The 13,474-nt window shown below is 45.7% G+C and overlaps 1 protein-coding gene across 1 annotated transcript; it reads right to left on the bottom strand.

Moving 5' to 3' along the window:
* Positions 1-333: 333 nt before the first annotated feature.
* LOC119278050 (aldehyde dehydrogenase family 2 member C4-like) lies at positions 334-4,812 on the bottom strand. Its single transcript, XM_037559401.1, has 6 exons — positions 4,626-4,812; positions 2,200-2,342; positions 1,469-2,116; positions 1,236-1,373; positions 927-1,126; positions 334-811 (listed from the first exon to the last, which is right to left on the bottom strand). The coding sequence occupies exons 1-6, from the start codon at positions 4,723-4,725 to the stop codon at positions 538-540; spliced, it is 1,503 nt and encodes a 500-aa protein (XP_037415298.1). The 5' UTR covers positions 4,726-4,812; the 3' UTR covers positions 334-537.
* Positions 4,813-13,474: the final 8,662 nt, after the last annotated feature.

Here is a 13,474-nt window from a genome sequence, read left to right as displayed (position 1 = left end):
TTCAAATAAAGTCATTCTTGGTCTTTTTTTGGCGCTGCGATGGAGATAGAGGTTCGTATCATCATAGATCTAATTATTCGGATATGATGAATTTATGTTATTGCGGCATGTTGTTTTTGTTTGTTTGATTTTTTGTGGTGTTGGAATCTTTCCGCGAGATCGTGGTAAAATTCTTGTGATTCAACAACCAACATTTCTAGGGGATCATCCTCGGTCCAAGTATGTTCATCGCTCGAGGCTTCCCATATTTTTGGATGATTGACTGAAAGCGACTTTTAGAAACTTTTATTGGTAATCAAGTTTGTGTGGGCGAAAGAGTGACGGTATCGCCACTTCAGTCTAACAGCAACATCTTTACTGAACATTTGAGAATATTTCATCTTGTAGAGAATAATACCACGAAGAAGATTGACTACAAGTAATAAGTACAACTGCACAAGGAAGCTGAAAGCATTCAGCTGTACAAATCATATATAAAAAGGCAATCTTTCCCCATGTGTTTCGCCCATTCTGTTCATGATCGGACGTCCGTCCATATCACAGCCAGGGTGTGTTGTAGAGTGGAGTGACCACTGTCTTGGTGTGCATGTACTTTTCGAGCGCATCCGTGCCCATGTCTTTGCCGAAGCCGCTCATCTTGCAGCCGCCGAATGGGGCGTCGGGGTCGAAGGCGAAGTAGCAGTTAACCCAGACGACACCGGACCTGACTGACCGCGACACGGTGTTCATGGTGTCGATGTTCTTGGTCACCACGCCGGCGGCCAGGCCATACCGGGTGCTGTTCGCCTTCTGAATCACCTCCTCCACCGTCCTGAAGTAAAAACAGTGCACACCCAGTAGTTTCAGGCCGTCAGATCAGTTCCATCCGTGTGTCGACTCAACTGTCAAGTTGAAAATGTTCAGGCGGACAAAATGTAAAAACCTACTTGAATTTCATGAGAGCCATCACCGGGCCGAAGATTTCCTCTTGCGCAATCGACATGTCATCCGTCACGTCAGTGAAAATGGTGGGCTCGATGTAGTAACCTTTGTCGCTGCAGGGCTTCCCTCCGGTGAGGAGGGTGGCGCCTTCGCTCTTACCAACATCGATGTACTTGAGGACCTTCTCGTATTGGTCCTTGTCAACCTTTGATGGATTTATTTATATGCATATAAGTGGTCGTTAATAATTAGAGCCTTCTTCTCTGAAGAGCATAATAATATACAGAGATGCCGGCAGGTCGATGGATTAATACCTGAGGACCTTGATGTACGTTGGGGTTGAAAGGATCTCCGACCACCGATTTCTTGGCAAGCTCGACCGACTTCTTCACAAAGGCGTCGTAGATCCCTTCCTGCACGTATATGCGCGTGCCAGCGACGCAGATCTCGCCCTGTGATGCGACAGTAGCAGAAACCATGAATGCGTGAGAGTTTGATCGAGCCTGTTGCTTGAGCTAGATGACAGCAGAGCACAGTATATATATACCTTGTTCATGTAGGTGGCCATGTTGACGAGGTTGACGGCCATGTCAACGTCAGCGTCGTCGAACACGATGACCGGGGACTTACCCCCCAGCTCCAGCGAGACGGGCTTGAGGTTGCTCAAGGCCGCCGCCTGCATGACCAGCCTCCCGACCTCCGTGGATCCCGTGAAGCTGATCTTGTCGACGTCCATGTGAGAGGCCATGGCCGCGCCGGCCGTCGGTCCAAATCCCGGCACGACGTTGAGGACGCCGTCGGGGACCCCGGCCTCCTTGGCGAGGTAGGCATAGAAGAGCGCGGAGAGGGGCGTCTGCTCGGCGGGCTTGACGACCATGGTGCACCCGGCGGCGAGCGCGGGGCTTACCTTGAAGAAGAACATGGTGGTGGGGTAGTTCCAGGGGACGATGTGGCCCACGACACCGACGGGCTCCTTGAGCGTGTAGCCGTGGAGCGGGCGCGCCATCTTGAGCGTCTCGCCGTGGATCTTGTCGGCGGCGCCGGCGTAGTAGCGGAGCAGGTTGGCGCCTCCGGGGATGTCCATCATCTTACCCATCATGAATAGCTTGCCGGCGTCCACCGTGTCCAGCGCCGCCAGCTCCTCCACGTGCTGGTCCACCAGGTCCGCGAACTTGTGCATGATCCGGGCCCTTGCCTGCCCACGCGCCAAACAAAGAGACGTTGTTAGATATAAGCCCAAAATATCTATCGATGGGCCGAATCATATTGAGTACGTACACATCCGGGCATTCTGGGCCAGGGGCCGTTGTCGAAGGCCTCGCGGGCGGCCTTCACGGCGAGGTCGATGTCGGCCTTGTCTCCCTCGGCGATCCTGGCGATCACCTCGCCGGTGCGCGGGTCCCGTGTCTCGAACGTCTTGCCTGTTTGCATATAAGCTTAGTACGTGTTCAACTAATGAAATGAAATACAGTCAAAAAAAGAAGGAAATGAAATACGAAAAGAGCAAATGGAGGACGGGCTCCATGGCGGACTTCATAAAAAAACATATTTCTACATCACAAAACAAATCGAGTTTTTTGTATGCACAAATACATATATACCACGTTCAGTGAAATTTTCATACGTGGTGTATACACAAAAAACATATACATACATGAAAATGGGCCATTTTTTTATTGTTGTTGGGTCGGAATTTTGTGTTTTTGTGTAGCTTGAAATCATAATATTTTTGAACGAAATTTTATGGATACATCCCGAATATGTATATTTTTTTCACAATTTTTAATTTTATTTTAACTTGAAAATACCATTTTTGAATCATTTGAAATAAAAGTCATCCAATGTACCCGTCCACCAAAACTTCACACTCAATTAAATCACCGTATGACTATTCACCTGGATGAATCACTGAAGTTAACTAAACTGCATTCTGCAAACTGAACTAAAGGCAGGCCTATTTTTCTCGAACAAGTAGTAAAAACAAGCAGATTCTTTGGGGCAGCATGTATTATGTGATCCTAATGCAGAGCTTCCATGTACTAGGCTAAGAAGGTACTGATAGTCAGTACATACTACTACCTCTGTATACGTAATATAAGATGTTTTTGCAACTCAAATTGAACTGCAAAAATGTCTTACGTTACGTTACAGAGGGAGTATGCTATTGCTAAAGGTGTCAATTATTTATCTTCATCGTACAGTTAATTGCAAGAAGGAAAGTTTGTAGTTTGACATTTATGTATGTGAGATAGTGCTACTGTTTGATATGGCTATTGTGTGTCTGGTAGTTTACACGGTGAAACTATAGAAGCTTCGACCAAGTTTGAAGGAGAATGCCGGTACGGACAGGACGTGGAATTTTTGAACCCGAGATCACAGTAAAATCCTGAAGAATAGCAAAAGAAAATAAAATTCTGATTTTTATTTGTGGCGAATCGCACGTCGTTATCAGTCGGGTGAAAGTACCGGTAATTTTTATTTTGTGGTATTATACCATGATAATGATGGAGAAGTTAGTCTTTTCCCACTATAAAAAGATGTGGTGATATGGCTCGAGCTACTCCCTCTGTTCGGAATTACTTGTCGCAGAAATGGATGTATCTAGATGTATTTTAGTTCTAGATACATCCATATCCAAGACAAGTAATTCCGAACGGAGGGAGTACGTCCGTAGGTGTAACCATCAAGAATTCCATTAGAGCAACAACATGGTTACAAAAGGCTAGCGATCGACTCGAGGACAAGACAGCGCAAGCAACAAAAAAAACTCCCGAGGACAGCGCAAGCAACAAAGATGAGGACGGGCGCAGAGGAGAAATTGGCGACATGGATGGGGGCCGGCATGCACACGCATGAGGATAGTTACTCGTCGGATCGGACACGCTCGATTATCCCGAATTGATCGGGCGTCCATCTGTCGTAATCTCGTTGATCATGCACTACTAGTCCTTGGCCACCGCGGCCGCTGTACGTGTGTGCCTACCTCACCAGTCACCACGGACCACGGTCACAGGTGTGCTTCTCCTCCGGGCGTCCTCTCTCCTGCGCCGTCGCCGCGTCGGGTCCTCCCCTCTGGGCGCACGTGTTTTACCCATCCATCCAAGAAGATCTACGCTGCGAGCTCGGCCACACGCTGCTCATCCTCCCCGCTTGCCGCCCGCTCGCCCTGCTCCACATCTACCGGCGCGCCGTCGTCATTGCCATGCGCCACTGCTACCTCCCTCTCGTCTCTCGGTCTTTCTCTCAGTGTCTCACGCAAGTAACACGACGCAGCACACAGCAACAGCCTCGCGCCTCCCACGAGCAGCGAGACGCCTCCTCTCCGACGCGCTCGCACTTCCTACCGCCGGCCGCCCTCCAGGGTGCAGGCGCGCGCACGCTCCTCTACGCGGGTGGCCACCTCTGCCACGGGCGCCCAGCTCTGCCTCCCCTGCTCCGGAGCTGCCGCGTCGGTACCATCTAGCGCCGGTGCGAGCGTCCCGGATGGGGCGGCGACCAGGGCGGTCACCGATTCCCCGATACACAGGGGAGTTCGGGCTTCAGATCGGAGAGACCGGTAAAACGGCGAGGAAATCGGAGCGCTGCTAACAGAGTTCTTTCGCGTTTCTCCCCTAAGATAACGACCGGCGGAGAGTCAGGGTGCCGCTGGACTTGCCCTCAACTACGCGACCGCCGCGGGAAAAGAAGATGGAAGCTCTGCGTACCGGAAGCTGCGTCGACGAACTGGCCATTGATGAAGAGCTTGGTGAACTTGATGTCCAGTTCCGGCACCTCGAACCCCTTGGCGCCGTTCGCTGCCGCCATCGCCCCGTTCCGTTCGGTTCGTCCCTTCCCTTGGCCTCGGTGGAGAGAATGAGTGAGGACTCTTGTGTTTGTGTGCGCTACGGTGGAACGGGGTTTGGCCGTTTTATAAAGCGAAAAAGGGGGATGGGTGAGGGGAGGGAAACGATGTGGCAAAGAGCCAGATATGGCAGACTTGTTGACCGTGGACTCTGGGTGTGTTTGTGTACGAGCCATGGGTGTATATGCTTCCTCTTCTCCTCGAATTATTCTCTTATCTTCATTATTACACGATTGTAATGGCGTGTTTGGTTGATCGCAGGAGGTTCTTGTAGACTCTCACGAAAAAGATTTTTTGCCTCGCTTCTATATCTATTTGTATCCCTATCTCTATCTCTATATCTATCTATTTATACTAATTTATATCTATACCAACTAATAAAGAGAGGTGGAATTATTGCTCCTGCTGGTTCCATCAGGAACTATTTCTATCTCTAGCTTTTGCTTCTGGTGCAAAAGAGGTTCGCCTTCCAATTAATAGTCCCACCTCGCTGTAGTACATAAAAATCCACCGATTTATATACGTCAGCGCATAGACAATTAACAAGTCCTTTTGTAAATAAATAGTAAGGTGTGCGATTATGAAAGAGACTAAAGATAAACGTAATGAGGGCATAAGTTTTGTCCAACGTAAGCGAAGCTGGACATGACCACAATGTGAACGGGAAAAAAAATTAAGACAACGGACCATTGCGAGACAGAGATCGAGAATCTCTTGGCTGCAAGAAGGAGACGCTGAAGATGAGATTTGGGGGGTAATCAAGGATTTACCTTTGGACAAGGCGCCTGGGCCGGACGGGTTCATTGGCCTATTCTTTCAAAAGGCTTGGGAGATAATCAAGGAGGATATAGTTGCGGTGGTCCATAAACTTTTCCTTGGCAACGGGAGGGGGTTTGGAAGGCTTAACCAAGCTTTGATCACACTTATACCTAACTCCCCGGAAGCGAGTGTTGTGTTTGATTTCAGACCTATATGCCTTGTGCACAGTATGCCCAAGATAGCATTCAAACTGTTGACTGCCAGACTAAGGCCACGCATGGGAGAGCTTGTTCAGACAAACCAGTCCGCTTTCATCAAGGGCAGATGCTTACACGACGATTTCCTCTTGGTTCGGCAAATGGCGCGTTCGATGCATAGGAGGAAAGCCAAGGGAGTGTTGCGCAAGCTTGACATTTCGAAAGCCTTCGACTCTCTGGCGTGGTCGTTCTTGTTTGAGGTGTTAAGGGCTAAAGGCTTCTCGGAGCGTTGGATCTCTTGGATTGCGATTTTTCTTACTACTACCAGCTCGAGAGTTTTGGTGAATGGCTGCGCGGGCGACAAATTCATGCATGCAAAAGGGCTTAGGCAAGGGGACTCGATATCCCACTTGTTGTTTGTTATTGCCATGGACGTTTTAACGGCTATCATCAGCAAGGCGCATGAAGCCAGAGTGTTTGAGTACAATCAATGGATGTAGCCCTATGCAGCGCTTGTCCCTGTACGCGGATGATGTGGTGCTCTTCATAAAGCCAACTTGGCCAGATCTCATGTTCGTCAAGGAAATTCTCACCATATTCGGAGTGGCATCATGACTCAAAGTAAACTATGCCAAATCTGCGGCGATCATGATCAGGGCTGAGAGTGAGGATGAGGAGCTTGTCAAGTCTGCTCTGCCATGGAAGATTGACACCTTTCCGTGCAAATATCTAGGGCTCCAGCTAAGCATAAAACAACTAAAAATATCCGAGTGGCAGCCCATTGTTGATACAACACTACACATTTTGCCAGGATGGCAAAGGGGCCTGGTGACGAGACCTAGGAGGCTCATACTTGTTAACCAAGTTATGAGGGCGCGTGCTACACATCACCTCATGATCGCGGAGGCACCAAAAAGGGCTCTGGAAAGAGTGGACAAAGGTTGTAGGGCTTTCTTCTGGGCCGGGACTGAGGCGGTGAATGAGGGCAAATGTGTTGTCACATAGACTAAGATGTGCAGGCCAAAGCACATGGGAGGGCTTGGAGTCATTGAACTGACAAGCACGACATCGCATTAAGATTGAGATGGGAATGGCTCCGACGCACGGATGAATCTAGGCCTTGGCAAGACCTCAATTTGACCGCGGACAAAAAAGTGGACCAAGCCTTTGGGAGCCTAGTTAAGTGACAAGTTGGATCCGGAGGCAAGACCTTGTTTTGGAAAGACCGATGGATACATATGGTGCAACAATCAAAGAGATTGCCCCATTGGTGGTGGCAAAGGTGCGGACACAAGTAGCAAACTGGAGACTCGTGCGAGATGCGATGCACATGCATGCATGGATGGATGATCTTGTAGGAGACCTATGTACGGAGGGTCTCACTCAGTTCATCGGGCTTTGGGAGATACTCATGGAGGTCCAGCTGGATGATCAGATTGAGGACCGTCCCATCTGGGCTTGGAATGCATCGGGCGTATATACTGCATCCTCGGCGTACAAGATGTTGTGTGAGGGAGGAACTAGATTTCATTCCTTCGGGGCCATATGGAAGTGTTGGGAACCTCTTGCGTGCAAGATTTTCATGTGGCTAGCTGTGCAATATCGCCTCTGGACATCAGACATGAGAGCCAGGCACGGTTTACAGGACCAAATCTCACAATGCTACATGTGTGACCAAGAGGACGACACGGTTGATCATATATTGCTGCAATGCGTCTTCTCGCGGCAAGTGTGGTTCCGTTGCATCGTCGGGATGGGGTTGACGGCAGACCTATGCCCAACTAACAACTCGAGGCTGGTGCAGTGGTGGACGGAAGGTAGAAAACGAATAGATAAGCAATCCCGGAAAGGCTTTGACACTTTCGTGATGCTAATTTGTTGGACGTTATGGAAGCAAAGGACGCGAGGGTTTTTGGCACCGGAATGATCAAGAACGAATGGGATACGGTGGACATGATCTTCGATGATCTCAGGACATGGGCAAGAGCAGGAGCACTTGGAGGACATCTAGATATAGAGTAGTCAAGTAGACTTAGGGAGTGGTGTGGAGGGTTGGTTAGGGTCGACTTGTGACCCCTAACTAGCACATGTGTAATCTCTTGTACATATTTTTCTCCCTTCTATAAAGCTAAGGTACGCCATTGGCGTACCCTCGAAAAAAGATAAAAACGCATAGGAGAAGACAAATTGTGGCCAGCGCGCGGGAGAAAACAACCAATTTATTTGCATGATTTCTCTTGTGTTCGTAAATTTTTTTGCATGGAATTTAGTTTCCATGAAAGAAATTATTTTACCACTTGGTCTTGTCTAAACTGATACCATTTGGTCTTTAGATACATACATAGAGTAGATTAAATATATATACTTAGCGGAGTCTTCATATTTCGGGAGATAACAAAAATAGTTGGCACATACCGTATTTGGTCAAGAGAATAGTTGTCTCTTTATGCACAACTTAGAATTTCTAAATTTCACTTTGTTTATATCTATATCTATCTCTATCTCTATTTCTATCTCTAGCTTTATTTATATCTCTATATCTATCTATCTATACCGATTTATTTATATCTATACCAACTAATACAGAGAGGTGGAATTATTGCTCCTGCTGGTTGCAACAGGAATTATTTCTATCTCTAGCTTTCGCTTCTGTTGCAAAAGAGGGTTCACCTTTGAATTAGTAGTCCCACCTTGTTGTAGTACATAAAAATCCACCGATTTATATACGTCAGCGCCTAGACAATTAACAAGCCCTTTTTAAAATAAACTACTTCCTCCGTTCCTAAATATAAGTCTTTTTAGATATTTCAAATCGACTACAACATACGGATGTATGTAGACATATTTTTGAGTATAGATTTACTCATTTTACTCCGTATGTAGTCACTAGTTGGAATCTCTAAAAAGACTTACATCTGAGAACAGAGGGAGTAGAACAATGCCCGTGCGTTGCAACGAAATATAAATATTTTAGTACATTAGCTTGTGATTTATCTGGCAATAATAATGCGATTGTGTAAATAAATGTTCATCAAATTCTGTCCGTGAATTAACTTTTATTTTGATTAGAAGTTTGTAAGTAAATTAAAACGAAATTGGTTCAGAAGGTAAGTAATTAAGATGATTGATTATCATATACATGGAAGGTCTCATGAAGGGCTGGTAGAAAGAAAGATGAAATGGAAACCTTGCGTTCTTTTTTAGTAGTAGAGATTAAGTAGTAAAGATACTGAGGTGTGGGATTATGGAAGAACCTAAAGATAAATGTAATGAGGTCATAAGTTACGTCCAACGTAAGCGAAGCTGGACATTTCCACATAGTGAACGAGGAAAAAAAAGTAAGACGGCGGCCAGCTTACACAACATGCATTCTTATCGGGCGTGGCCGGATGGAGGTGGGAGCGGGCTTGTTCGCCTATGTACAAGGGCAAGTCACAAAACAATCAGGTTGGTAAAAAAACGCACATGAGAAGACAAATTGTGGCCAACGCGCGGGAGAAAACAATCAATTCTTTTACATGGACATTAGTTTCCATGAAAGAAATGGTTTACCATTTGGTGTTTTTTTTTTAAATGGATACCATTTGGTCTTCAGATAAATACGTACTCCCTCCGTTCCTAAATATAAGTTTTTGTAGAGATTTCACTATGAACTACATACGGATGTATGTAGATGCATTTTAAATGTGGATTCATTCATTTTGCTCCGTATGTAGTCCACCTAGTGGAATCTCTGCAAAGACTTACATTTAGGAACGGAGGGAGTAGAAGATTAAATATATATACTTCGCAGAGTATTCATATTTAAGGAGGTAACAAAAATAGTTGGCGCATATTTGGTAAAGAGAATAGTTGCCTCTTTGTGCACAACTTAGAATTTAAAATTCTAAATTTCACTTTGGCAAGGAAAACCATTTTCAAAATTTTAAATAATCTAAGTACGCCACTGTTGCACAATTAAGCATAGATATTTATACTGTGAAAAAGTTTAATTTGTGTTGCGAACGATTGAACAATAAACAATTGTGTTACAAAAAAAGGGAGCACAAACGAAGGACGACTGGGCTATGAGCTCGTGATATTTTTTTCCTTCCATTGCAACGCGCGTGCTTGTTTGTTAGTTTATAAATAAAACATGAATCACAAGTACACACTCGACGGTGATATATGGTGATGAGAATTACAGAAGGAGAACACAGAAAAACAGACAACATAGATTGAACAATGATGCGGCCGAGCAAGAATACAGGAGGACCTGGATACTACAGCACAACACGACCAACGACATCTGGGTTCCACGATCACACCCTTAAGAGAGAAATGGCGAAAAGTGTTGTCGTCGTCGCATATGAGGAACGAATAAAGGTTTTCACCTGAAACCATGTCAGGGGAAGCGAAACCGCGACAACATCGCTAAGCGGAGAGCGGCACCCATGGGTGTTGTCAACGTCAGCACCGAAGCATAGAGCTTTCCCCCGGTTGCATCCCTGTGCTATAAAGGAGCATCACATTCATCTGCCACACTGAAGTCGGGATCTCCAGAACCAAATTTGGGCCCCTCCCCTACAACAATAGCAACAGAGAAGGCGGCAGGGCCACCCACCGCAATGTAGGGGAACGTTGCATGGAACATAAAAAAATTCTACGCACACGCAAGATATATCCATGGAGATGCATAGCTACGAGAGGGGGAGAGCATCTTCATACCCTTGAAGATCGATAAGCGGAAGCGTTTATCAACACAGTTGATGTAGTCGTACACCTTCACGATCCGTCCCGATCAAGTACCGAATGTACACCACCTCCAGGTTCAACACACGTTCAGCTCGATGACGTCCTCGCCTTTTTGACCCAGTAAGAGGGGCGAAGTAGTAGATGAGTTCCAGCAGCACGACGTCGTAGTGACGGTGGTGGTGAAGAACAATCTCCGCAGGGCTTCGCCAAGCACTACGGAAACTATTACAGAGGATAAACTAGAGGGTCGGGGTTGCCGACACACGGCTTGGTGTATCTTGATGTGTTCCGGGTACTAGCCCTGCCCCTATATTTATATGTTGAGCCCTGGGGTCGAAACTTGGAGAAAGAGCCTCCTCAAAGTCGGTTTTGTCCACAAGGAAGGGTCCTTCTCGGACTTCCAGGACCAGGCGCCACAGTCCTTGGTGTCTAGCCCAGATGTCATGGCATCGGTGTCTGGCACATGGCCAGACGCCAAGGTCTCCGGCGTTCAGTCCCTCACCTCTGCAAAACATCCTTTTGCACCGACCTAAAGCCCCGTGGGCCTTATCCCTTGGCCTAACCATATCATCCTATATATCAATCTTTACCCTCGGACCATTCTAGAGCTCCTCGTAATGTCCATGATCTCATCCGGGACTCCGAACAACATTCAGTCACCAACATACATAACTCATATAATACTATATCGTCAACGATCGTTAAGCGTGCGGACCCTACAGGTTCGAGAATGATGTAGACATGACCGATACGGTTCTCCCATCAATAACTAATAGTGGGACCTGGATGCCCATATTGGTTTCTACATATTTCACGAAGATCTTTATCAGTCAAACCTTTATGACAACATATGTAGTTCTGTTTGTCTATCGGTATGTTACTTGCCCGAGATTCGATTGTCGGTATCTCCATACCTAGTTCAATCTCATTACCAGCAGTTCTCTTTACTCATTCTGTAATACATCATCCCATAATTAACTCCTTAGTCACTTTGCTTGCAAGCTTCTTGTGATGTTGTATTACCAAGAGGGCCCAGAGATACCTCTCTATCATACGGAGTGACAAATCCTAGTTTCGATCCATGCCAACTCAACAGACACCTACGGAGATACCTGTAGAGAACCTTTATGATCACCCAATTACGGTGACGTTGGATGGCACACAAGGCATTCCTCTAGAGTCTGAGAGTTGCATGATCTCATGGCCGAAGAAACATTTATTTGACATTAAGAAAGCAGTAGCAATAAACTGAACGATCATATGCTATGCTAACGGTTGGGCCTTGTCCATCACATCATTCTCCTAATGACGTGATACTGTTATCAAATGACAACTCATGCCTATGGCTAGGAAACCTTAACCATCTTTTGATCAACGAGCTAGTCTAGTAGAGGCTCACTAGGGACATGGTATTTGTTTATGTATCCACACATGTATTTAAGTTTCCGGTCAATATAATTCTAGCATGAATAATAAAGCTTTATCATGAATAAGGAAATGTGATAATAACAACTTTATTAATGCCTCTAGGGCATATTTCCATCAGTCTCCCACTTGAAGTAGAGTCAGTAATCTAGATTACATTGTAATGAATCTAACACCCATGTAGTCTTGGTGTTGATCATGTTTTGCTTGTGGAAGAGGCTTAGTCAATGGGTTTGCTACATTCAGATCCATGTGCAATTTACAAATTTCTATGTCTCCATCCTCAACATATTCGCGAATGGAGTTGAGGCGTCGGTTGATGTGTGTTTGTTCTCTTGTGAAACCTGGGTTCCTTCGCTAAGACAATTGCTCTAGTGTTGTCACAAAAGATTGCCATTGGACCCGATGCATTGGGTATTACCCCTAGATCAGAAATGAACTCCTTCATCTAGACTCCTTCATGCGCTGCTTCTGAAGCATCTATGTACTCCGCTTCACATGTAGATCCCGCCACGACGCTCTGCTTACAACTGCACCAACTGACAGCTCCACCATTTAATATAAACACGTATCCAGTTTGCGACTAAGAGTCATCCGGATATGTGTTGAAGCTAGCATCGACGTAACCCTTTACGATGAGCTCTTCGTCACCTCCATAAATGAGAAACATATCCTTGGTCCTTTTCATGTACTTCAGAATATTCTTGACCGCTGTCCAGTAATCCACTCCTGGATTACTTTGGTACCCCCTGCCATACTTATGACAAGTCACACATCAGGTTTGGTACACAGCATGGCATACATTGTAGAACCTATGGCTGATGCATAGGGAATGACTTTCATTCTCTCTCTATCTTCTACCGTGGTCGGGCTTGGAGTCTTACTCAATTTCACACCTTGCAAAATAGGCAAGAACCCCTTCTTGGACTGGTCCATTTTGAACTTCTTCAAATTCTTATCAAGGTATGTGCTTTGTGGAAGTCCTATTAAGCGTCTTGATCTATCCCTATAAATCTTGATGCCCAATATGTAAGCAGCTTCACCGAGGTCTTTCATTGAAAAAAAAAATCTTATTCAAGTATCCTTTTATACTATCCAGAAATTCTATATCATTTCCAGTCACATATAATATTAGAAATGCTACAGAGCTCCCACTCACTTCTTGTAAATGCAGGCTTCAGCATAAGTCTATATAAAACCAAATTCTTTGATCACCTCATCAAAGCGCTTATTCCAACTCCGAGATGCTTGCACCGGTCCATAGATGGATCGCTGGAGCTTGCATACTTTGTTAGCACCTTTAGGATCGACGAAACCTTCCGGTTGCATCATATACAACTCTTCCTTAAGAAACCCGTTAAGGAATGCAGTTTTGACTTTCATTTTCCAGATTTCATAATCATAAAATGCGGCAATTGCTAACATGATTCAGACAGACTTAAGCATCTCTACGGGTGAGAAAGTCTCATCTTAGTCAACCCCTTGAACTTGTCAAAAACCTTTTGCAACAAGTCGACCTTTGTAGACAGTGATATTACCATCAGCGTCTGTCTTCTTCTTAAATATCCATTTATTCACAATGTCTTGCCGATCATCG

Source organism: Triticum dicoccoides, chromosome 3B, assembly GCF_002162155.2.
Source record: "Triticum dicoccoides isolate Atlit2015 ecotype Zavitan chromosome 3B, WEW_v2.0, whole genome shotgun sequence".
NCBI lineage: Eukaryota > Viridiplantae > Streptophyta > Magnoliopsida > Poales > Poaceae > Triticum > Triticum dicoccoides.
The sequence above is the reverse complement of the archived record's forward strand: the minus strand, read 5'-3'. Positions and strand labels throughout refer to the sequence as shown.